This window comes from Trichomonas vaginalis, chromosome V (assembly GCF_026262505.1).
Source record: "Trichomonas vaginalis G3 chromosome V, whole genome shotgun sequence".
Taxonomy (NCBI): domain Eukaryota; phylum Parabasalia; order Trichomonadida; family Trichomonadidae; genus Trichomonas; species Trichomonas vaginalis.
In genome coordinates this window covers 29,867,680-29,889,326 of record NC_067207.1, presented here as the reverse complement: position 1 = coordinate 29,889,326, position 21,647 = coordinate 29,867,680, and the positions used below count along the sequence as shown (strand labels likewise).

Here is a 21,647-nt window from a genome sequence, read left to right as displayed (position 1 = left end):
AATGAACCCACAATGTTCAAAATGTAAAGCAGCAATTAGGAAATATAACTACTCCGTCAAAGAGATAGAACGTATGAGAAACGACTATGCTGACTTAAAGAGGGAGGCAGAGAAACCAGCAGAAGATAAAATGGACATGTTGACATTTCTAAACAAAAACTATCCAACTGCTGACGATTTCCTTCTATCTGACGTCAAGAAGAAATATAAAGAGACTTTCGGTATCGTTAAAACTTTTGACATACTGACAGAAGAAATAGAAGCTACGAAATTGTTTAGAATTTCACGAATTCACAATGTTTACCATGTGAAACGGTTATAAAATAACTGGGGTAGAAAAGAGGGTAGAAAAGAGGGTATATCTACCCTTCTACCCTAAAATATATTTTTATTGAATTCTGAGTAAAATTCAGAGTAAAATGACATATGGAACACGTACTTTTTCAGTAAGGACATATGGGGTAGAAATGAGGTTAGAAATCGGGTTAGATATACCCATCTACCCTAAAAATATATTTTTATTGAATTCAGCACAAAACTCTTTATTTTTATTGACTTTTTACAATTTGAACTTTGTTCGCGTAGATGTGAATTCTGAAAGAAGTATGAGGGTCTTGTATGACTTTGTACTTCTCCCATAGTTCATGTCTGTCAAACTTACCTGCCATGGACTCTTTCATAAGTTCCATGAAATCGTCTTCGGACAATCCAGGGAAAAGTATGATATCAGTAAGTATTCTTTTAACATCCTTACTTAAACTCTTGGCTGTCTGTACACAAATGACAACTGAGATGTTAAAGTGTCTGAGCTTCTTAAGAATTCGACACATGTCTTGTTCTCTGTTCTTTAACAAAGGATGAGAAGCAAAGTCATCTAAGATAAGAAGACATCTGTGAGGGTATGTCTTCCAATCGTAAGATTGCAATTTCTTCGAAATGTATTCTATCTCTTTCTGTTTGTTTCTGAAGTGTTTCTTCTCTAATATTCTCTGCATTTCCTCATTTGGGTCTTTAAACTTCGAATTGACATACTCATTTATAGCATTGTACTTCAAAACTCTTCTTTGGTACTTCTTTATCCAATCTAACAACTCAGAGTCTTTTATACATACTAACTTAGACTTCTTTATAATATCTTTGAACGAATTGACGGTTTGGTCAAATTGACCAGAAGTACTACAAATGACTACTAACTCATAGAATGGGTTCTTCTCATCTAGTTCTTGTTGTTGTGCAGCCATTTTAAGATAAGTGAAAGTCTTACCCGACCCAGGTGGTGCAATTAGACCTGTTATACCATTCTGAGCAAATAAGAACTTGTCATGTATGGTTTTATCTGAGCATTTTCCAACTTCCTCTTGTTCTTGTTTAAAACATTCTCAAATTTCTTGTCAATGTCAGCAAACTTTTTTTCTAACATATTTTTAGAAAAATTAAAATTTTTATCTTTTTGAAAATGTCTAGCGATTTCGCTATCTATATTCGAGACAACTTTTCGACAGCAAAACATCTGTCGACCATAAAATCTTACATAGTGTAAACAAGAAAGGTGAATTTGTTCTAAAGTTCTGTTTCTGGGAATATGACAAGAACCATAAAACATTACAAAGAGCAGTCTTAAAATTTGTCAATGACAGACTTGTTGACAGAGATGACGCCGATTGGAAAGATGAAGTCCAACAAAAGTTCTTAGAATGCAAAGAAGGCACATGCGCTGTTCTTGAAGATGAAATAGAAAACAGAATAGAAGAGCTATTAAAGGACAAAGAACTTTTACATAAATATGGTTCTGAGAAGTTTGACATAACTCCACCAGAGAAGAAGAAGAAGAGAGAGAAGAAAGAAAAGAAAGTAGAAGAAGAGAAGAAAGAGCCAGAGCCAGTTCCAGAGAAAAAGAAATTTGACATGTAAAAATAAAATTTTATTTTTAGAACATTTCTGGGTCAATGTCAATGTTCTCTTCCTCTTTAGGAGCAAACACTGGCTTAGACTCTAAAATCTTTTTACCCAATTTACCTTGAACTTCAACTATCTTAGACTCATAATATTCATAGTCGTCTGCTTTCTTTGGTTCATAAGGTATAACAAGTTTGTATGCTTTGCCTTCTTTAAGGTTTGAAAACCTTCTGTCAAAATTTTCTTTGACTGCTAACAAACCTTCTATGTCTAAGTCTTCAAATTTCGCACCATTTTTAGTCACAATAGCAAACTTAACTGGTTCGATGTTCCAAACTTTGTCAAATGTAGACTTTTCAAAATGGTAGAAGTAAACATTCAAATAAGCGAATGGGTCTAGTTCTTCTTTGACTTCTGTCATGTACTTGTTGACTGAAATATATTTCGTCATCTTTTCTATCGGATAAAAAAATATTTTTTTTAAATTTACTCAGAAAAATTTTTCTTTGTATATACGCCGTTCTGTATGTCTAAAAGATTTTTGACATTTGCCAAGAATGTACGTTTAGACGCTGCCATATAACCATACTCTTGACAATACTGTTTATATGAATCGTACAATGACCTTTCATCTAAACACTCAAAGTTAGTCTCATCTATAAACAGTTCATATACACTCTTGTTTGCTTCTAACAATGTTTGTCTCTCTTCGGTATATGGAATTTGTCTTGGATTGAACTTAGAAATATCTAATGTCATGAAATATGAGAACAAGTGGTTGTAAAAGTTAGGTGTCAAAGTTTCTGCTAAGTCGTCAAAATATTCTGTATCTTGCATATGAGAATCTGACGTTCTGACAACTACATATCTTCTGTCAGAACTTTCTAACTTCATCGGAACGGCGTTGTTTGAAACCATAATGAAATTTGCAACATTTTCACAAACTCTTTGGTCTTTATATTTCTTTCAACAACTCCAACTTTGTCTGTTATAAGACTCTTCAAAGCATCCGAGTTCAAAACTTTTGTTGTATCTATACTTTGAAGTTCGTTACATACTATAAGTTTCATATTCTCTATTGAAGAGTTAAATTTACCGCAGATGTTTTCTAAGTTTGTCATATTAGGGTTCGAATAGCCCTCTAACAGTTTGCACAAAATATCTGTAAAGAAAGTATTCTTACCAGTTCCTTGTTTTCCAATTATGATGAGAGCAGTTTCATTTTTAGCACTTGGATATTGTAAGATGTTTGCAAACCAACATAAGATATACTCATAGACTCTTTCGTTTCCATTGCATATAATTTCTTTGACATGGTCTAACCAAGCTTCTATAACATTTTCTTTCCATTCTACTTGTTCGTATTTATATCCAGTGAAGATAGAATAGAAGTTTGGAGATGGTGTATAGAACTTTATACCACGAACTGAAAAATCTTCTAACTTTGACAATAAGATATCCCAAGCATCTAACATCTTCATGCCAACTTGTACGACTTTTATTTTCTTAAGTTTCTGTCTACATTCTTGTTCTGAAACTATGGTTGCTCTTGGTTTGTTAAAGACAACATCCCATTCTTTCATGACATAACATTCTGGGGCAGAGTCGACATAAATGACTAAACGTTTCAAATTCTCGACTGCTTTGTTATAGTCTCTAAATGGACACATATTTCTGAACGCTTGGAAGTCATAAAAATCTGAAACATCTATTCTGTACATTTTTATAAAAATAAAAAAAAATATTTTTTTATTCTTGACTTTGTTGTTGCATTTGTTGTTCTTGAGCTATTTGTTGTTGAAGTTGTTCTTGTAGTACAATACTTTCACCAGTTGCATCTTCCAATTCGAAACTTTCTGCCGTCATTGACAAATACATAGGACATAAAAGTTTTACAGGAACAAAGTTTGCGTCAACTAAGGTTAAGTTTATGTTTGCTAAAGTGTTTGAGTTCACTAAAGCTGAAAACTCTGCATTCGAATGAACAATAGGCAAACCAGCAGAGAAAGTGTTGTTTATACGCATGAGTATCTTTTGGTCATAGTAGTTTCTGTCGACATTCGAATAGCACTTTGAACCTAAGTTTGAAACAATATATAAAATAGGTGTACTTAAAGTCAATGGAACAGACAAACCTTGTATGACACCTTTTCCTGTTATAGGAAACTGTTGGTAGTAAAAACCAGATATAAGTTTTGTATTATAGCTCATATCGTTTATACTAAACTCAGTCGGACATCCAAACATAATGAAACCTGCTCTAGTTGCAGCACATGTTACATCCGTCCTTAAAGTATTAAATAAGTCAACAAAACCTGTTGGTGGTATATCTGAGTAAGTATCTTCAAAGAGTATTTTTTACCATTCACAACAAAATCTTCTGGTGTCAAAAGAGCAAAACAGGCTTTAGTCGTCATCGTGTTTAAGGTCAGTTTACAATATCGTCCTTGAGGACTTTGTAAGTTTGTTGTTATAGAATTATATGACTCAGGGTTTTTAGTCGTAATAGTATAAACCACTATGTCTTCTGCCATTTACTTAGCAAGTAAATTTTAATGAAATGTTGTGGTCGTCAAATATTTTTATGACGTCTGGGAAACTATATTTTAAGTTCAACGTTTCACCTCCTTTCATAACGTATATCTTGTCAATGACATTATATGAAACACCACAGCAACTAACGTCGGGTTCTATTTCTTTGATGTTTATATCGTCTGCCTCTGTCAAAAGTTTCAATAGTTCTTTCAAAACTTCATGAGGTGCGATGACATATGAGTTCACTTTTACAGGGTTGTGTTCGACCAAGTTTAACATTATACCCAAAGCTTGACAAATCTTCTCCTGAGTTTTAAGTTTGTCTTTAAGTTGTTGGTAGTCGTTTCGAATATCTGCAACAGAACTTAAGTCTCTGCTAACTTCAGGGTATGTTGGTTGTTCTTTTACAGGAACAATTGTTATACCATCTTCGTCTTCGTATGGTTTCCCCACTTCAACATCTCTGTCTTTGACATTGACAACAACACTTTGACTGTTTGTTTGAGTTGGTGAATTTAACTTCACATCTGCCACCGCCATTAAACCTTTTGAAACACTTACGCTTCTATTTTTCGGAAATGACATTTTACTTAGAATAAAAAGATGGACGTATTTGAGTATCTCTTCGAATTGAAGCAAAACAAAGTTTACACACACAAACAATACAAGTTCATTGACAGAATAGTTCTTTACACAAACAATGGAAAATGTTATAGAATAGCAGTCTTTGCTGAACCAAAATATTTTCATAAAGCAAAGAAAGTTGGTATAACTGAAATGGTGAAAGTTCTTGAAGCAGACAAAAATATAACAACAAAACTTACAGATATTTCTAAAGGTAAGTTTATAATACAATATTATATCAAAACTGGCGTACTGTCAATATTTGACGGAGAGAAGTCAGTTCAAGAACAACTTACTGACCTGCTGCCAAAATCTGCTCGATGGAAGCTGTCGTTATACCAATCTGAGGAGCCCCAGCAGGTTTCATCGAACGAATCTTCAAAAGAGCATCTTCCGTGAAAAGTGCTATTGGTTTTGTAAACTTCTTTGCTTTCAATTCATTTGGACCGTCTCTGTCACCAGTATATTGTATTTGTACAGTACCAACAGTTGAAATACCACCCATAAAGTCTTCTGAGTCAGCAAATGGAATGCCAAGCCAAAAGTTTGAACGGTCTCCATTTGTATATTGAGTTTTTTGAGCTCCTGTATGGGTCCATACTTTCACATATGGCATAATAGAACTTTGCATTTCAGGGTTAATGGTTGTTGTGAAGTTGTTGTTAAAGTTCATAGCATCTAATGTCAAGTTGTATGACCTCATATCCTCAACTGTAGAATATTCTTCTCTTGGATAATATTTGCCATCTATGTTTATATGATATTTAATACCAGGGTTGTAGAAACAAGAATAGTCATTTATAGTTCGTCTGAACAGTACAAACATAGTATCTGCATGTTTCATTGCAGTTGTCAAAGCAATATCTGTTCTTGCACCTGGGTCAGCACTTTGGTTTCCAACTTCACCTGCAAAGTCTTTGACAGATATTTGGTGTATAGGGAACATAAGTGGAACTGCAATATATTTGGCAGCTAAAGCATTTGAAATATCTGGGTCCAACATATAGACTGCAAGTCTGCTTTCTATTCTCTTGCATTCAAATTTTTCGCATGTGAACTTAACTGGGTCCCAAGCAGTTCCAGCAGCATTGAAGTAGTAGTTTACTTCAGTGTTGAGGTTTGAGAAACCAAAGTCTAAGTCAACTTTGTCTTTGCAAAATTCGGCGAATGACGTTTGATTTGCTCCCTTTACGTCTGTAAGAGTGAATGGGTCTTGTGTTGGTGCAATGACTAAGTTATTTTTGCTTGGAGTAAGTTCGATAGAAATTTTTCCTGCCCAGTTTGGCAAGTATCTTAAAAACCTGAAGATGAGGAAAGATGACAAAGGAACTCTAAGTTTCAATTTTACTTTGGTTACTGCTGCTGCAGTTTGTCCAGAAAGGTCAACATAAACTCCTGGAACGTTAGGGTCAAGTCTTCTTATTTTCTCAATAGTTGCATACTGGTCTGTTTGTTCTCTAGCTTGTGGTTGTACTGAGTTTCTCAAAGCGAACCATTCATAGTTTGCCCATGTTACTGTTTGAACTAAGTCAGAGTTAGAATATATCTTATATCCCATGAAAACTTCTGGAGCATATTGGTATCCGACATAGAAAATTCCATTGCAACCTTTCTTGTCAGACAACTTGGCAGAAGGTTTTATTTCAATGTCTTGTTCCACGTATAAGAATGAGTTGTCAATAGAAATTATATGAAACCTGTCGCAAGCAATATCTACTGTTGTTGAAGAACCTTCTCCAAACTCACCTACATTTCCATAAGAAACAGCAGTTGTATATTCGTAAGTTCCAGGAACTATTTCTGACCTTCTAATGGCATTGTCGCATTCGTTATACCATTCGGAAACATTTCCATTCATAGCATCCAAAACTGTTGGCGTTATATTCTGAGCGGCGTACATTTCATATGAGTAAAAATATAGAATAGTTGGATTTATATGTCATAATAGAACCCACTCCGACCAAGCTTTACTTTCTTCCTGACTGAGTTTTTAACTCTTCTTTTTCCTTCATTGCCCTCTGCTTGAAGTTGTTGCATCTTTGCATTATGTTCATCTAGTATGTTGCAAATTTCCCATGTCCTTTTTGCCTTTGGGCTCTGGTCGCCCATCTCAGGTAACCTATATCCTAGAAAGATTTTGTCATAGTTTGTATTTGAGTCTTCGCGTATTGTTTGCATGACTCTTTCCTGAGTTTCCGGTTCAAGCGCTTCAAACAGTGCTTGCCCATATGGGATGTGCTCGTTTCCAAATATATGTTTTTGTAGCCATTCTGGTTTTCTTTCCATGTTACCAACAATATCTTTTGTGAATGGGAAAGCTTTTACCCAATCTTTCAGTCTTGCGTCGTTTATTTCTGTAGTTGGTTTTATTTTGTCAAGGAACATGTTTTTCAATACTAACATTTCATTTGGTACTGTCCATTTGAGTTTTCTATAAATATTCATCCCTTTCTCGGTTCATTGTCTGCAAAGTAAGTTTTTTATGACATTTTGTAAACTTTCGTTTGCAAGGTCATGTACAATAGGTTCTCTTCCTTCTCTCTCCCTAACTTTCTTTCTAAACTCTTCACCAAATATACATCTTTATGGTTCTGTGTAGTTCTTTGAGATAAATGTTCTAGAACGTCAGGTGTTATATTTCATCAGCCATGGTTCATTTCATACTGGTCCAAAATACTGCATGTTTCATATTTTCAATGGCATTAAAGCCGCGCTTAAAATACCAGCTATATCTGGTTCACCATTGACTTCCATTGCGTCTACAACTTCTTGGAATTGAGGTTGTAAGTTTATGAACCACCTATCCGGATTAGCTTTATGACCCATCTCATTGTAGTTCCATCGTCTGCAGAAACAAAAGTAGGTTTGTTTCCATCTTGGTTAGGTTCTGAATGAACTTTAAACAATGTTTCATTTCTATATGTTTTCTTGAAATTTAACCTTTTATCTTCACCGAGTTCATCCGAAGATTGAACGTTAAATGCTCGTAAGTAAAAAGGGTTGTTGTATTTGTGTACATTTTTTTTCAGTTCTTCCATTCTATGCTGGATATTTCATCTGATGTTGGAGTCTTTTGTATGTCGGCAAACATTTTTTCGATATTCTTCTACTATTGTCAGCCGAATTTTTTTTAGACTCTTGGAAATATTCCATATTCTCCGCATACTCTTGTTGAGGGTCAAGATTTTTTCGGCTGTTCCAAATCTTCATCTAGTTCTGTGAAGTTAGTTTCCAAAGGAGTGACTTGTTCGTTTCCTTCAGGCTCTTCTAGCTGTTGTTGCTGAACTATTCTTCCATGTCTGGTTGTATCTGAACTATTTCTTCCTGTGGAGTTTCTTGTACCTCATCTGCTGGCATTTCATATATTCCGAGACCGTTTTTAACAAGTTCCCTATCTAAGTCATCCGGACTCATAAACCTTTCTTCTTTCGTTCCGTCTCTATTTTTTACGCGTTTCATGAAGAGAGTTGTATTGTCATTTAGCTCTGACACCAAATATCTCGGAGTAAATTCAGTCATGTCATTTGGACGATATGCTATTAAATCATATCCCTTAGCGAGCTTGTATTTTCCAGGTTGAAATTATATCCCATTTGGTGCTGAGCCATAAAGCTAAATAGGTTCGGGTCAGTATTCCTTCCTTGAACTTTCTAATAGCTTCTTTATATCTGTCACTAAAGTCAAGAGTATCTGGGTAACATAGTCTTCCTTCAGCATTTTTAAGAATTCTTGGTTTCCTTGTTCTCTACTTCTTTTATGTCCTTGCTCTGTTTGTGGTTGTTGTTGTGCAGGGTTTTGAACTGTTGGTTGTGTGCTGGTTGTTGTGTTGGTTGTTGTGCGTGGTTGTTGTTGTTGTGTGTTGGTTTTGGTGCATGCCTGTGTCTGTGTCCATGTGACGATGTAAATGTTTTAGGTAGTCCTGGTGCAGGTGCTTCTCTTGGAGGGTTTGGTGGTATATAAGTTCCACAGCTGGCACATATGTTCCATCTGCAGCATAGTGTCCTACCTGACTTTTCGTTTTTAAGAAACATTTACTAGGTCTGTTTTGGTCTGTTGTAACTCTTTTTTCTTGACTTTTCACAACAGTTGCTCTAACGGCGTCATAGGCACTTTGAACTGCCTGTCTCGTTGCTGCATCTGTTATTTTCGTCATATTTTGTGCTACTTCTTTTAACTCTTTGTCGAAACCTTCAGACTTCAGTTTCTTTCCAGATGAGAAGTCGTTCACTTGTTTCACCTTACTATGAAGAGCTTCGAAGGCGTTCTTAAAGTCAGCATTTGTTAAAGCTTCATTTGAACTGTCTTCATCCGCTTGTATTTTTGTCCTTATTGACCCTATAAGCTGGGCTGCTTTTAGCGTTGGCTTGGGCATCTAACCAGTCATTGTTAGCTTTTATATATTCCGCGCTTTTTCATTGCCTTTTGCATGCTGCGTCGTTATTTTTACTTTTCTTGTGCTAAGTTTTCATACTGTACGGTTTGGTTTTGCAACTGTAAAAGTTTTTCTGCCTTTACATTTGCTTCAACTTCTTTTTTTATACTCATCGCTATCCATATATGTCTTCAGGGCTTTTTGTTTTATTTCTTCATCTTTCAGTACTTTATATCGAGTAGTATGGTTTTTTCAAATTTATGACATCTTGTTCCATTTTTGCTACTTCTGCTGCTTTTTCTGACACTTTTTTCGCATATTCCTCTGTACTTAGTTCTTTCAGTTGTTCTTCTTTCTTCTTTTTCTCTACGTTTAACTCATTGAGTTTCTTTGTGTGTCTGTCATATTCTAGTTTCTTTTCGTTTTCACTTATTTCTTCTGTATGTCTATGTTTGACTTTTTGACATCTGTTATTTGATTTTTGAGTGAACTCAAATTCATTTGACTTTGAGGGTTATAGGCTGTTCCGTCTGCAGCTCCACCATAGCCTGCCATTTTCGCTAAAAGTGCCGCTCTTAAACCTCCACTCTGTGCACCAACAACTCGGTTTAAAAAGCATAGGATGCTTGACATTTGTTGCAACATAGTGGGGTCATTCATCATTTGTTGTTGCAACTGTGTTGTGGTGTTAGTCTTACTATTGGATGTTTCAATGCTCTCTTCCTCTTACGTATATTCTTACGTAGCTTACGTGGCATTTTAAGTGAAGTTAAAAAGCGGTTTTTGACAGATGTTTTATTGTGACTTCTTCGTAAAGACTTTGTTGAGATTTCTTCGTAAATGAGTGTAAATGACCCAAAAATACATTTTAGGGTAGAAGGGTAGGTCTACCCTCTTTTCTAACCTCTTTTCTACCCTCTTGAATTTTCATGAATTTCTTCGTAAAGACTTTGTTAAGACTTCTTCATCTAATTTCTCAATGAACTTTCTTGTCTATGTTTTGTTGAGATTTCTTCGTAAAGACTTTGTTGAGATTTCTTCGTAAATGACCTAGTAGTATATTTTTGGTGTAAATTTCATGAAAATTCAAGAGGTGAAAAATTAGGTGAAAAAACAGGTTATATCTCACTCTCTTCACCTAAAATATATTTTGGTGTAAATTTCATGAAAATTCAAGAGGGTAGAAAAGAGGTTAGAAAAGAGGTTATATCTAACCTTCTACCCTAAACATTATTTTTGGTGTAAATTTCATGAAAATTCAGAGGGTAGAAAAGAGGTTAGAAAAGAGGTTATATCTAACCTTCTACCCTAAACATTTTTTTGGTGTAAATTTCATGAAGAAATCTCAACAAAGTCTTTACGAAGAAGTCTTGACAAAGTCTTTACGAAGAAGTCTTGACAAAACATTTACGAAGAAATCTTGACAAATTCAAGAGGGTAGAAAAGAGGTTAGAAAAGAGGTTATATCTAACCTTCTACCCTAAACATTATTTTTGTCTGATTTTACGAAGAAGTCTTGACAAAACATTTACGAAGAAGTCTTGACAAAACATGAAAACATATATAATTTGTGAAAAGTGAAACATTATATAATGTTTTCGACCAAGAAGACTAACAATTTTCCGAATAAAAACTTCATTTATACTAAACATCTTCAGGGCTAGAAGGCACGAAGTGCCTGGAAGCCCCACTACCTTTTTTTTTTTTTTTTTTTTTTTTTTTTTTTTTTTTTTTTTTTTGTTTCAATAAAAAATGAACATCGGATGGACCAATTTTGAGAAATCTTGATCAACGGGCTCTCAGTGAAAACGGGAACAGGACAAATTTGCCACACGGCACTTTTTTTAAAAAAAATTAATGGAGCGGAGCGATACTCTGCTGCAGGAGCCCCAAGGCTCCCAATCATTACGAAAGGGAGCCTCAGGGCTCCTGAGAATCCTCAGCAGAGGCCTTTTCATTTGGCCTCTGCTGATCAAGATTCGGCGAAGCCATTCTTCGTCTCAGGAGCCCAAGGCTCCCAATCATTACGAAAGGGAGCCTCAGGGCTCCTGAGAATCCATCAGCAGAGGCCTTTTCATTTGGCCTCTGCTGATCAAAGATTCGGCGAAGCCATTCTTCGTCTCAGGAGCCCAAGGCTCCAATCATTACGAAAGGGAGCCTCAGGGCTCCTGAGAATCCATCAGCAGAGGCCTTTTCATTTGGCCTCTGCTGATCAAAGATTCGGCGAAGCCATTCTTCGTCTCAGGAGCCCAAGGCTCCCAATCATTACGAAAGGGAGCCTCAGGCTCCTGAGAATCCATCAGCAGAGGCCTTTTCATTTGGCCTCTGCTGATCAAAGATTCGGCGAAGCCATTCTTCGTCTCAGGAGCCCAAGGCTCCCAATCATTACGAAAGGGAGCCTCAGGGCTCCTGAGAATCCATCAGCAGAGGCCTTTTCATTTGGCCTCTGCTGATCAAAGATTCGGCGAAGCCATTCTTTGTCTCAGGAGCCCCAAGGCTCCCAATCATTACGAAAGGGAGCCTCAGGGCTCCTGAGAAACCTCTTTGAGAAGGTTTTCTTAAAGAAAACTTTCTCAAAGATGATTGTCAGCATTCACTCAAAATCTACCAAGAGTTTCAAAGTTTCAAATCTATCTGAAATGAAGCTTTGAATCTCTTGTATATCTAATTGTAGAGGTACCTTTTCAAAATGTCTTCTATTGATTAAATTTAATCAGTAAAAGTCATTTTGAAAAGGTACATCTCTATAATTGCTATTGAGCATTCACTCTTGGAACCTTGGAGCTCTTGTGTAGTGCATGAAAACTCCAAGATTCTAGCATAAAACATATATCATAGACATAATTTCTTCAAATATAATTTAAGGTTATTTTTTTAAAAAATTAGAAAAGCGTAATTTAAGGTTATTGAAAAGTGACACTTGGCAAATTTGTCACGCGCTCAGTGAAAACTCCAATGTTTAAGGTTTTGATCAAATCTCTTCTTTTTGATATCTGAAACGACAAATAGGTAGACAATTGTATGGACATGTTATGGTCATGCTTATGCAGAATGATATCTATTCTATCAAAAGAAAATAGACCTCGAAGTGTCGAAAATTGAATAGTTGTAAACTAAAGCGGTGATCCCTTAATTTTATCTCAAAAGTGTCAATCCCCTTCAATACATTTTTTTTCTTTAGTATAATCATATCTTCATAACACCTAGAGAATATAAATTGTAATATGATTATTTCGGATTTGGAGAAATGAATCTCCGTTCGGACAGATGGTCGAAATCCATGATTTTAAATGTCTGTTTTAATTCTAGAATTATATCAACAACAAATTATAATATGTAGAGATGTCATATACATTTATTTAATTTTGATATTTTCTTTTTGCTGTAATAAAGACATGAGAACTTCTTGAAACTCTCAAAAAGTTGCAATCAGATTAATCGCTACCACAAGAGGTCTTCACAAAGACAACAAATGTATTTCTATATTAGAAATAGATCTAAAAGTCAGTTTTTATCAAAAATTTATTTGTCAATATATTGAAAATGAGTTTAATCAAAGAATTCGCCATTGACGATTATAATTGCAACCACCCAAAGAATTTTGAAAGAACAAAATTCGAAAAACTCATCAGCCCTAGATATGATTTTGTTCTACATAATCCAATTTGAAAAGATTGATCTGACATAATAACCGTTTTTAGTGTATTATGGAAATGTAAATATTTCAAATATTCAGAACAAACAAAGGCTAAGGACTCATGGACTGTTATAAGCCGAAATTTAAAAGAATACATTCTCTGCTTGCAGGAGGAATGATTTACTGCTTACAGAACAAATGAAATCCAGATCATATTTTTTAGAAAAAAAAGTAAAAAAAGTTGTAAAATAAATGTTAGCTAACAAAGTTAGAGAGAAAATGCTTCAGCAGAATAGACTTGACGCTGGAGATTATTCTAAAGCCAACATTGCCGACCGAATAAAGCAAATTCTTCTCTTAATTCTTCGCTTATCTGATGCGCCTATTTATGACTTATTCAAATTAGGAATTTTTATTGAGAAAACGACATTGCTAATCAATTTTAGGAAATTCAGCAAGATAATTTGTTTCCCAATTCAAAAAATTAAACAAAATTTAAAAAATTCAGGTATAGAGGAGATTAAAATCGATCAAAAACCAGAAAAATTCAAAGATTGGACCTATTTTTCTCTTGGAGAATCCGATGATTGCAATTCAATTCTTCAATTATTGAATCATCAAAACTTTTCTCGCGAATTAGTTTTTGAACAATGTGCTCAAGAGAGGCAAAAGTTAGTTAATACTAAATCTCCGAAATTAAAAGTACCTAGGCTGTCAATTCAAGACACTAATTTGACTCAATTCGAACCTACTGCTGATAAGTACAAATTCCCATATCAGTCAACGATTCCGTTCATATTTACTGATGATCAAACATTTTCCGCAATTCATCCAGTCCGAATTTCATTTTCCATGAAAAGCCATGACTCTTTGGGAGTTTTGCGCGGACAACAAACATCATTACTTTCCATATTTAATTTGAATCCATCAAGGGAAAAAATAATAACAGAATTAATTGAGCCTCAGAATTAATCCAACTATGCGTATGATATTACACAAGTTTGTTTGTATTTAATAAATAGATTGTATCTTTTAAATATGATTGTTAATTTTGATTCATATATTATGGAGTCATTGCAGTTATTACTTTTATTTTCCAAGTTTGAGATTAAGAATATTAGAACGCCTCTTATTGCCACATTATTTATTAGCTTAGCTTTATTAATTTCAATAAATATAATAGTTTAAGATGCATAATTAAAGGCAATAGCATTCATAGAATCAGTATCTAACAATCCAATCATTTATTGTGAATAAATCTTTATATTTGATTTTGAGTAATTTCATATTTCTTCAAATTCTATTTATTTTTGATACCATTCAACGCAAAAACAAAAACATATTGTGTTTTAAACTTTAATTGAATTTCGCAAGTTATTCTAAAATTGAGAAGAAAATGAAAACCGTTTAAAACGACTCGATATTCTAGAACTGGCGTTAAACAAAATTCCATAATTAAATCAGAATTTAATGCGAAAGAATTTACACCATTGAAAAGTTGAAACCATAAAATAGAACACATAATATTATATCGAAACATATTAAAATTTTGAAAATAAATTGATTTTGCTAGGAATAAATTTCATTTTTAAATTTCACACCTAATGACTAACATTGAACAGCTCGGCAAGATACCAAAGAATTGCGCAGTCGGAAAAAATGAATTGCTAGCATGGGTGAACTCAATTTGCGGAGTTAATTATCACAAAATTGAAGATTGTTCGAATGGTGCCGCCTTTTGCCAAATAATGGATGCAATATATCCTGACTCAATTGCATTGGGAAAAGTTAATTATGATCCAGTATATGAAAGCGACATTGTCAACAACTTTATAATTTTACAAGAATCATTCAACGAAAACAAAATACAAAAGAACTTAAATATTAACGAATTAGTTCGAAAAAAGGCTTCAGCTACTCTTGAAATGATGCAATGGCTTTATAATTATTGTTCAATTTATGGATGTGTGGATAATTATGATCCATATGAAAGAAGAAAAAATTTTAATTGCAAAGAACCAAATGTGACAAGGAATAGTGGTGTACCTGTTTTATCTAGAAGAAAGTCTGAAAGAACTATTTCATCTCCAACAATTCATAGAAGAAAAACATTAGATTCTAATCAAAGTGCTCAACAATCTTTATCTGAATCGGATTCTGAAAAGAAAGTTCGAAAACTAGAAAAATCCGTTACTCGATTGGAGAATGAGTTAATGGCTACAACCAAAGAGCGCCAATTTTACTGGGAAAAGTTAAGAGACATAGAAATATATTGTAATGAAAATCAAAATGAATCAACCAAACAGATACTTGAATTACTTTATCGATTAGATGCAGATGGAGAGTTTATTCAACCAGATGAAAATTGAACCAATTCCGATGCATGCAATTTTGTTTTTTTTTTGCTAAAATTTATTTGTGAGTATTATATTATCTAAGCGTTTCCGCATTTACATCCCGATATGCTTTTATTTTATGATTTAATGTGATACTGCCTCAAAAAAACTCTGATATCAATTCTGAGATTGATGGATAAGGATATTGAAATAAAGAACAATTGTTTGAATGTGCTGTGCAGATCTTAGTTAATATGCTAATCGAAAATCCAAATACTTATCAAGATTTTTTCCATAATTTTTTTTTTTTCATTCTATATAATGACTTTATTGGGCGCATTTCGATTTTTTATAAGTTATCATTTAATGTTATTGATTTTGTATAAAAAATGAAACAGAAAATTTTTATGAATAAAGGTAACTAAACTCCTTTCGCCGATCCGATTTGCCCCATATTTAAAATATAGCTTGCATATGTAGAAGAAAAGCTAATTTTGAAGTACGCCCGAAATCCACCAACAGGATTTCGAGCTACTAAAAAGGTACTTTTAAATGTGATTTTTTTTATAAAAAATTAAATTTATTTTAAGATCAGACTAAAAACTAATTTTATGGAAAATCTATATCGACAAATTTATTACTTATTGGGTATTTAGATTTTTTGATTATGGCGATTATGTCTGATATGCTTCCAATAAGCCAAAACAGTGTTTTGGGAGTGATTAAATACAAAAAAATCTGGCGATGCTTTTACGTGGCAAATGGTCGAATGGTTATTACCCTTACTATTGGTACCGGGACGCTAGTTCGAAACTGATGCACTATATTTTTTACAAAATGCGTTATTAGGACAGGGTAAAGAAAGGTTGCCAATATAATATATTTAAATAAATACAACTAATCTAGCATAAAAAACTATTGAATATTTGAATTCAATAAAATTTATTTAAAATACATGTAAAGCATAAATTACTCTATAAATCAAGCTGTATTTTGTTTTATATAAATTATATCACACCGCTTCTAGTAATTTTAGCTTAAGCATATCATCGCTAATTTTCAAAAAAAAAGAATTTCAAATTTTAATCCAAATTCTTTTCTTAAAATTCACAATCAAATTACAGCTTATCTTTAATAGTCTTATTCATTCTATGCTTTTTTTTCGGCTCCATAAAAGTCATAAATTTTTCCATCATAAATTTGTTAGAAATTGGGTTACCATTGCCAAACATTTGGATAGAAAAAGCCCAATAAATTATACCCAAAGCATCCAAACATGAAGATATCATATAAGAAATATAGTTTAATTCAGTAATTCCCTAAAATCTAAAATGTTTAAGAACGTTTGTTCAATATCTTACAATCTAATTCACAGATTTAGCATATGTACTACGTATCAAATATACAATGTGATCTCTCAATAAGCTTAGGTTAATTATTAAAATTAAATAAAATTCTACAATTAGCGAAAAATAATACGGCAGATAATATGCTTATAGGTAAAGAAATTCAAAGAGCATTCCTTAAATTTTTTCGAAATTTATCAAAACTCGAAGGTAAAAAAACTTTTTATTCTATTAATGATAATAAATATATTAGCCATATTAAAACTTTTCATTTTTTAAAACTCATAGAAATACGTTTGATATTCTTCATTAAGAACATATAAAAACGAGTATAATTATCATAATCTGTTAATTTACAATATAAATGCTTTTCTGCTGTGTAGTAAATATCAAATAAGAAAATAATAACATTATAAATTTTTCAATAAGAATATATTATCTAGCATCTAAGCATGAAGATATTTAGAATTTGGATATCTAAATTCTGCTTAGATTACTTTCAAAATATAAGTCAATAATCTTTGATTTTATTAAACGCTAATATTGGATAGTATATTTTCACAATTTAATTGTAGTTAGATAAGTGATAATTCATGTAACTCATTGATTTCGATCAAAAGTTATATTCACCTTGTTAAAAAAATAAAAAAATAAAAAAACTGGGTGCTTACTGATTTGAACATATTGCCATTGAACCCACGACATAACCAGTAGGCTAAACGTACAGTGATTTTTTTTATAAATTCTAGTATAAAATACTTCCCGCAGGGCATTTGTTTAATTATTTCACATTCTGATGACATAATTTTTAATATCATAGATAATGAAAGCGAAAAATATATAAAAATCGACAAACATGTTATAATGAGAGCTTTACGTGTCAAAAAACAAATTTCATACTGATTTCTATAAAAGGTATCTTTATTATAGATGTGTAAGCTATATCTGTTTGTTTTTTTATTATAACAAATTCAAAATTCTCTTATAAGGATTAGATGAAATCTGTATTACTAAATCATTAGCTAAATGAAGGTTCAAATAGAAAGTAAATATCAATTTATATGATACTGAAACCAAATAGTTCTTTTAATAAAAGATAACACGCTGAAAATTATTGAGTATTTGCAAATCTCAAAAATCTATTGGTGAATTTGGCTCAACTTTTAAAATTATAACATCCATATCAAATCATAAAAGCAGACAAAAATTAAAGCCAAACCTATCGGCCAATTTTTTTTGATATTTTGATTTTTGAGGTATACTTTTAAAAGTGGATTTAAAGCACTTATGAAAAAACATTAACTTCTGTCGTTATGATTATTGATTTAGACAATAATGATTTTAATCTTTGATTATCAAAACACTAAAGTCACCTTTTTAACATTTGCTTGGTAGCATTAACTCAAGTCTAAAGTACTATTTTATGTGGCACTCTTAGAATTTTTGTATTCATTGTACACGCTGAAATAGTACCATTAAAGTTATGGCGGACTTTCAAAAAATAGTTTGGTCACCTTTTTATGAATCAAAATTTTAATATTTTCCAATAAATTCCGTGCTCTTTAAGTTAGCTAAATTAAGCAATAAACAAAATTCCTGAGTAGATGCCGAAATAATACATTTTTCAGGGAAATTTTGAGAGACCAAATTATTTTTGTTTACATAATTCAATTTATAAATAATATGATATATGTATTTCATTTTATTTCTATACTCTATTTTCGATGTTTTTTTCTTAATGAAAAATTCTGAAAGTTAAAATTTCGTGATAAAATTTCATAAAAATGATCACAATAATATGTGTATCAATTTCTCTTGAAGTGAAATATACGAATAAAACTAGAGCACTCACAAAAAATTTCATTGAATAGGATAATTCAATGTGATTACTGACAAGTTGGCGATTCCAAAGTAAATTTATTAAACAATATACAATACAAATTTCTATTTTGTTTATAATTACTTTTCCTTCTTAGAAAAATTTCAATGAGATGGACACGTTTTTGTCCAAATATATTTTACTCAGTATACTATCATCTATAAAAATATTAAAGAATTATTGAGTATACACTTCTATTGAATTCGATTATCCTTCATTTAATTTTCATGTCTAGAAGACTCTTGAACCAAATCATAAACGAAAGCCAAAGCTCCAGTGGAACTTGGTCATACACATTCATGTTTGAAGTGCGCAACATCTTAAAAAATCTCCGGCAAAACGACAAAGTCAAAGTATTTACAGGTTTATTCGAAGTCATACTCCACAAAGAAATTACCGAATTACAGAAATTTAAATTATCGCAACTATTATGCTATATATATAACAGCTACCCAGAAATTTTTAAAGAAACACTCGCCACATTTAAACCATTAATTAAAATACGATACCAAGCTGCTCAGCAGGATTCTGAATTGAGCAAGGCATCTTATAATCTTCTCAAAAATCTGTAATTATGCGGTTTGATTTTTCCGATTCAATAATTATTCTGGGTTCATACCCTGAACACTTATGTTTATTTCTTGTTTGTTTTGTATAAATGTTTTGTATATAATATCTGTTCTTAACCATGTAATTATTTATGGACAAATTATATTTTTTTTTTAATTTTCCGTCTTGCCGCTGTTTTTTTAACAACATAAACATTCTTTAGTATTATATATGAACAAAAATTCATTAATAAATAAAAAATTTTTCTCATTATTCATAAGATTCCAAATCAAACGGTAAATACTTTATGCTTCGATTACCATCTAATTTTTAAACATCAATTCACATTACTCAGTTTTGAGAGAATTCCTCACAAAACTTCCTCCCCCAAAAAAAGTTTCTATTTAATTTTGACCAAAGGTGATAAAGATAAGCCATTAAAAACAAAAAATAATATAAAAATGTGAATATTCGCTTTCATTGACAAATGTTGAAATCACAAATGCAACTAAAACTTTATTGTTAATGTATTTTAATAGAAAAAAAAAAAAAAAAAAAAAAAAGGCAGTGGGGCTTCCAGGCACTTCGTGCCTTCTAGCCCCGAAGATGTTTAGTATAAATGAAGTTTTTATTCGGAAAATTGTTAGTCTTCTTGGTCGAAAACATTATATAATGTTTCACTTTTCACAAATTATATATGTTTTCATGTTTTGTCAAGACTTCTTCGTAAATGTTTTGTCAAGACTTCTTCGTAAATGTTTTGTCAAGACTTCTTCGTAAATGTTTTGTCAAGACTTCTTCGTAAATGTTTTGTCAAGACTTCTTCGTAAATGTTTTGTCAAGACTTCTTCGTAAATGTTTTGTCAAGACTTCTTCGTAAATGTTTTGTCAAGACTTCTTCGTAAATGTTTTGTCAAGACTTCTTCGTAAATGTTTTGTCAAGACTTCTTCGTAAATGTTTTGTCAAGACTTCTTCGTAAATGTTTTGTCAAGACTTCTTCGTAAATGTTTTGTCAAGACTTCTTCGTAAATGTTTTGTCAAGACTTCTTCGTAAATGTTTTGTCAAGACTTCTTCGTACATGTTTTGTCACTTTTCTGTCAGTTTTCAGGTAAAAACATTTTTATTGTATATAAAATGAATTTTACAAAACCACCGTTACCCTTCTTTGGAAATAAGAGTAGATGTAAAGATATTCTATTGAGAGAACTTAAGAAACTACCGAATGGTCTAACATTTGTAGATTTGTTCGGTGGAAGTTTCTATATATCTCATTTGTGCCATACTGTATTTCCTGACTCAAAGATTATATGCAATGACTTCGACAACTATATGAACCGTCTCAAACATATACCAGACACAAACAAAATATTGAAAGAGTTAAAAGAAAAGATACCTATAGGTAAGATGGAACGTATACCATTAGATAAGAAAAATACTGTCAGAGAGGTTTTGAAAAAAGCAGAATATATAGACTGGGATAGTATATCTGCTAGACTATTATATAGTGGTTCTATAAGAGTTCATGACATTGAAACACTTATGTCAAAAGTTTTATATCTTAACTATACAAAGGTTTTCAAAGAGAACATAGAAAAATATACTGAGGGTATAGAGTTTGTGAGATGTCGTTGGACAGAGTTGTATGAAAAATTTAAAGACAAGGAAAATGTTTTCTTTATAGTAGACCCGCCGTTCTTTAACACATACGATTTTCAATACCAAGTAGACTGGACTTTGAGAGACTCTTTAGAAACTTTAGACGTTTTACATAACCATCCATGCTTTTACTTTACATCCGATAAAAGTGGTTTGGAAAGTGTCATGAGATGGTTAGAGGACATACATGACTATGATTTTAGATATGACAAGATAGAATATGAGAGAGGTCCTATAAACCGGAGAAAGTGTCATAACAAAGAAATTTTACTAGTAAGTAAATGTGGTTTGAAATAGGACTACTTGTTTTAGGTTTTTTCCATTGTGTCATTTACTTATTTGACGTGGCAGAAAGATATAGAGAATATGAAGATGAACCAATACCAGCAAATGTTCAGCATATGTACTCGTAAGAGATATTTTTATCTAATATTAAAATGGACGCACAGAACTTAGCGAATGCATAGCAACCTGGACAACCAAACCCAGAGAATATTCCAAATGAAGTTAGAATACAAACTGCAATGGCAAACTATGGTCAAGTGCCAACAGATGTACAAATGCAAACTGCCATGTCAAATGACGCTGCGTTAGGCTTACCACCATGGTATGCAAATATGAGATGGAAAGAGTTTTATACAAACCCTGAAGTGGGATATAAACAACTCTATGCAGATGACGCGAACACAGGAGTTGACCCAGAGTATGTTTTCTACCAGAGGAGAAATAGAATGTATGAGCTCCAGTTAAAGAATGCAATGGAACTCAGAAGGAAACGTAAGAGACTAGGTGGGCATTAGATTTTTACATATAGT

General features: G+C 32.6%; 10 protein-coding genes and 3 pseudogenes across 13 annotated transcripts, besides 3 other annotated features; 6 read left to right on the top strand and 7 right to left on the bottom strand.

Moving 5' to 3' along the window:
• Positions 1 to 11,152: part of a mobile genetic element that runs on past the window's edge.
• On the top strand, positions 2 to 322 carry TVAGG3_0427580 (organellar and viral DNA polymerase type B; the record flags this gene model as incomplete). Its single annotated transcript, XM_051233689.1, has 1 exon — positions 2 to 322. One exon carries the CDS (start codon positions 2 to 4, stop codon positions 320 to 322), a length of 321 nt encoding a protein of 106 aa, XP_051103419.1.
• On the bottom strand, positions 549 to 995 carry TVAGG3_0427570 (protein of unknown function, DUF4106 family; the record flags this gene model as incomplete). The annotated part of the gene is made up of 1 exon (XM_051233688.1): positions 549 to 995. One exon carries the CDS (start codon positions 993 to 995, stop codon positions 549 to 551), a length of 447 nt encoding a protein of 148 aa, XP_051103418.1.
• TVAGG3_0427560 lies at positions 1,457 to 1,911 on the top strand (annotated as a pseudogene). The gene has a single exon. A coding segment is annotated over exon 1 (455 nt).
• TVAGG3_0427550 (protein of unknown function, DUF4108 family) lies at positions 1,928 to 2,347 on the bottom strand (the record flags this gene model as incomplete). The annotated part of the gene is made up of 1 exon (XM_051233687.1): positions 1,928 to 2,347. The coding sequence occupies one exon, from the start codon at positions 2,345 to 2,347 to the stop codon at positions 1,928 to 1,930; it is 420 nt and encodes a 139-aa protein (XP_051103417.1).
• TVAGG3_0427540 (uncharacterized protein) lies at positions 3,065 to 3,617 on the bottom strand (the record flags this gene model as incomplete). The annotated part of the gene is made up of 1 exon (XM_051233686.1): positions 3,065 to 3,617. A coding segment is annotated over one exon (553 nt), but the record flags the coding sequence as incomplete, so codon positions are not given.
• Positions 4,435 to 4,971, bottom strand: TVAGG3_0427530 (protein of unknown function, DUF4106 family; the record flags this gene model as incomplete). Its single annotated transcript, XM_051233685.1, has 1 exon — positions 4,435 to 4,971. The coding sequence occupies one exon, from the start codon at positions 4,969 to 4,971 to the stop codon at positions 4,435 to 4,437; it is 537 nt and encodes a 178-aa protein (XP_051103415.1).
• TVAGG3_0427520 (protein of unknown function, DUF4106 family) lies at positions 5,842 to 6,613 on the bottom strand (the record flags this gene model as incomplete). Its single annotated transcript, XM_051233684.1, has 1 exon — positions 5,842 to 6,613. A coding segment is annotated over one exon (772 nt), but the record flags the coding sequence as incomplete, so codon positions are not given.
• Positions 6,988 to 7,809, bottom strand: TVAGG3_0427510 (annotated as a pseudogene). The gene has a single exon. A coding segment is annotated over exon 1 (822 nt).
• Positions 8,192 to 9,208, bottom strand: TVAGG3_0427500 (annotated as a pseudogene). Its single transcript has one exon. A coding segment is annotated over exon 1 (1,017 nt).
• An 85-nt stretch (positions 11,153 to 11,237) lies between the features above and the next one.
• Positions 11,238 to 12,369: a mobile genetic element.
• Positions 12,370 to 13,194: 825 nt separating this feature from the next.
• On the top strand, positions 13,195 to 14,179 carry TVAGG3_0427470 (uncharacterized protein; the record flags this gene model as incomplete). The annotated part of the gene is made up of 1 exon (XM_001294344.1): positions 13,317 to 14,036. One exon carries the CDS (start codon positions 13,317 to 13,319, stop codon positions 14,034 to 14,036), a length of 720 nt encoding a protein of 239 aa, XP_001294345.1.
• A 486-nt stretch (positions 14,180 to 14,665) lies between these two features.
• On the top strand, positions 14,666 to 15,763 carry TVAGG3_0427460 (microtubule binding; the record flags this gene model as incomplete). Its single annotated transcript, XM_001295242.1, has 1 exon — positions 14,669 to 15,433. One exon carries the CDS (start codon positions 14,669 to 14,671, stop codon positions 15,431 to 15,433), a length of 765 nt encoding a protein of 254 aa, XP_001295243.1.
• Positions 15,764 to 18,852: 3,089 nt separating this feature from the next.
• On the top strand, positions 18,853 to 19,197 carry TVAGG3_0427450 (uncharacterized protein; the record flags this gene model as incomplete). Its single annotated transcript, XM_001298996.1, has 1 exon — positions 18,853 to 19,197. The coding sequence occupies one exon, from the start codon at positions 18,853 to 18,855 to the stop codon at positions 19,195 to 19,197; it is 345 nt and encodes a 114-aa protein (XP_001298997.1).
• Positions 19,198 to 19,713: 516 nt separating this feature from the next.
• Positions 19,714 to 21,647: part of a mobile genetic element that runs on past the window's edge.
• TVAGG3_0427440 (uncharacterized protein) lies at positions 21,357 to 21,632 on the top strand (the record flags this gene model as incomplete). The annotated part of the gene is made up of 1 exon (XM_051233683.1): positions 21,357 to 21,632. The coding sequence occupies one exon, from the start codon at positions 21,357 to 21,359 to the stop codon at positions 21,630 to 21,632; it is 276 nt and encodes a 91-aa protein (XP_051103413.1).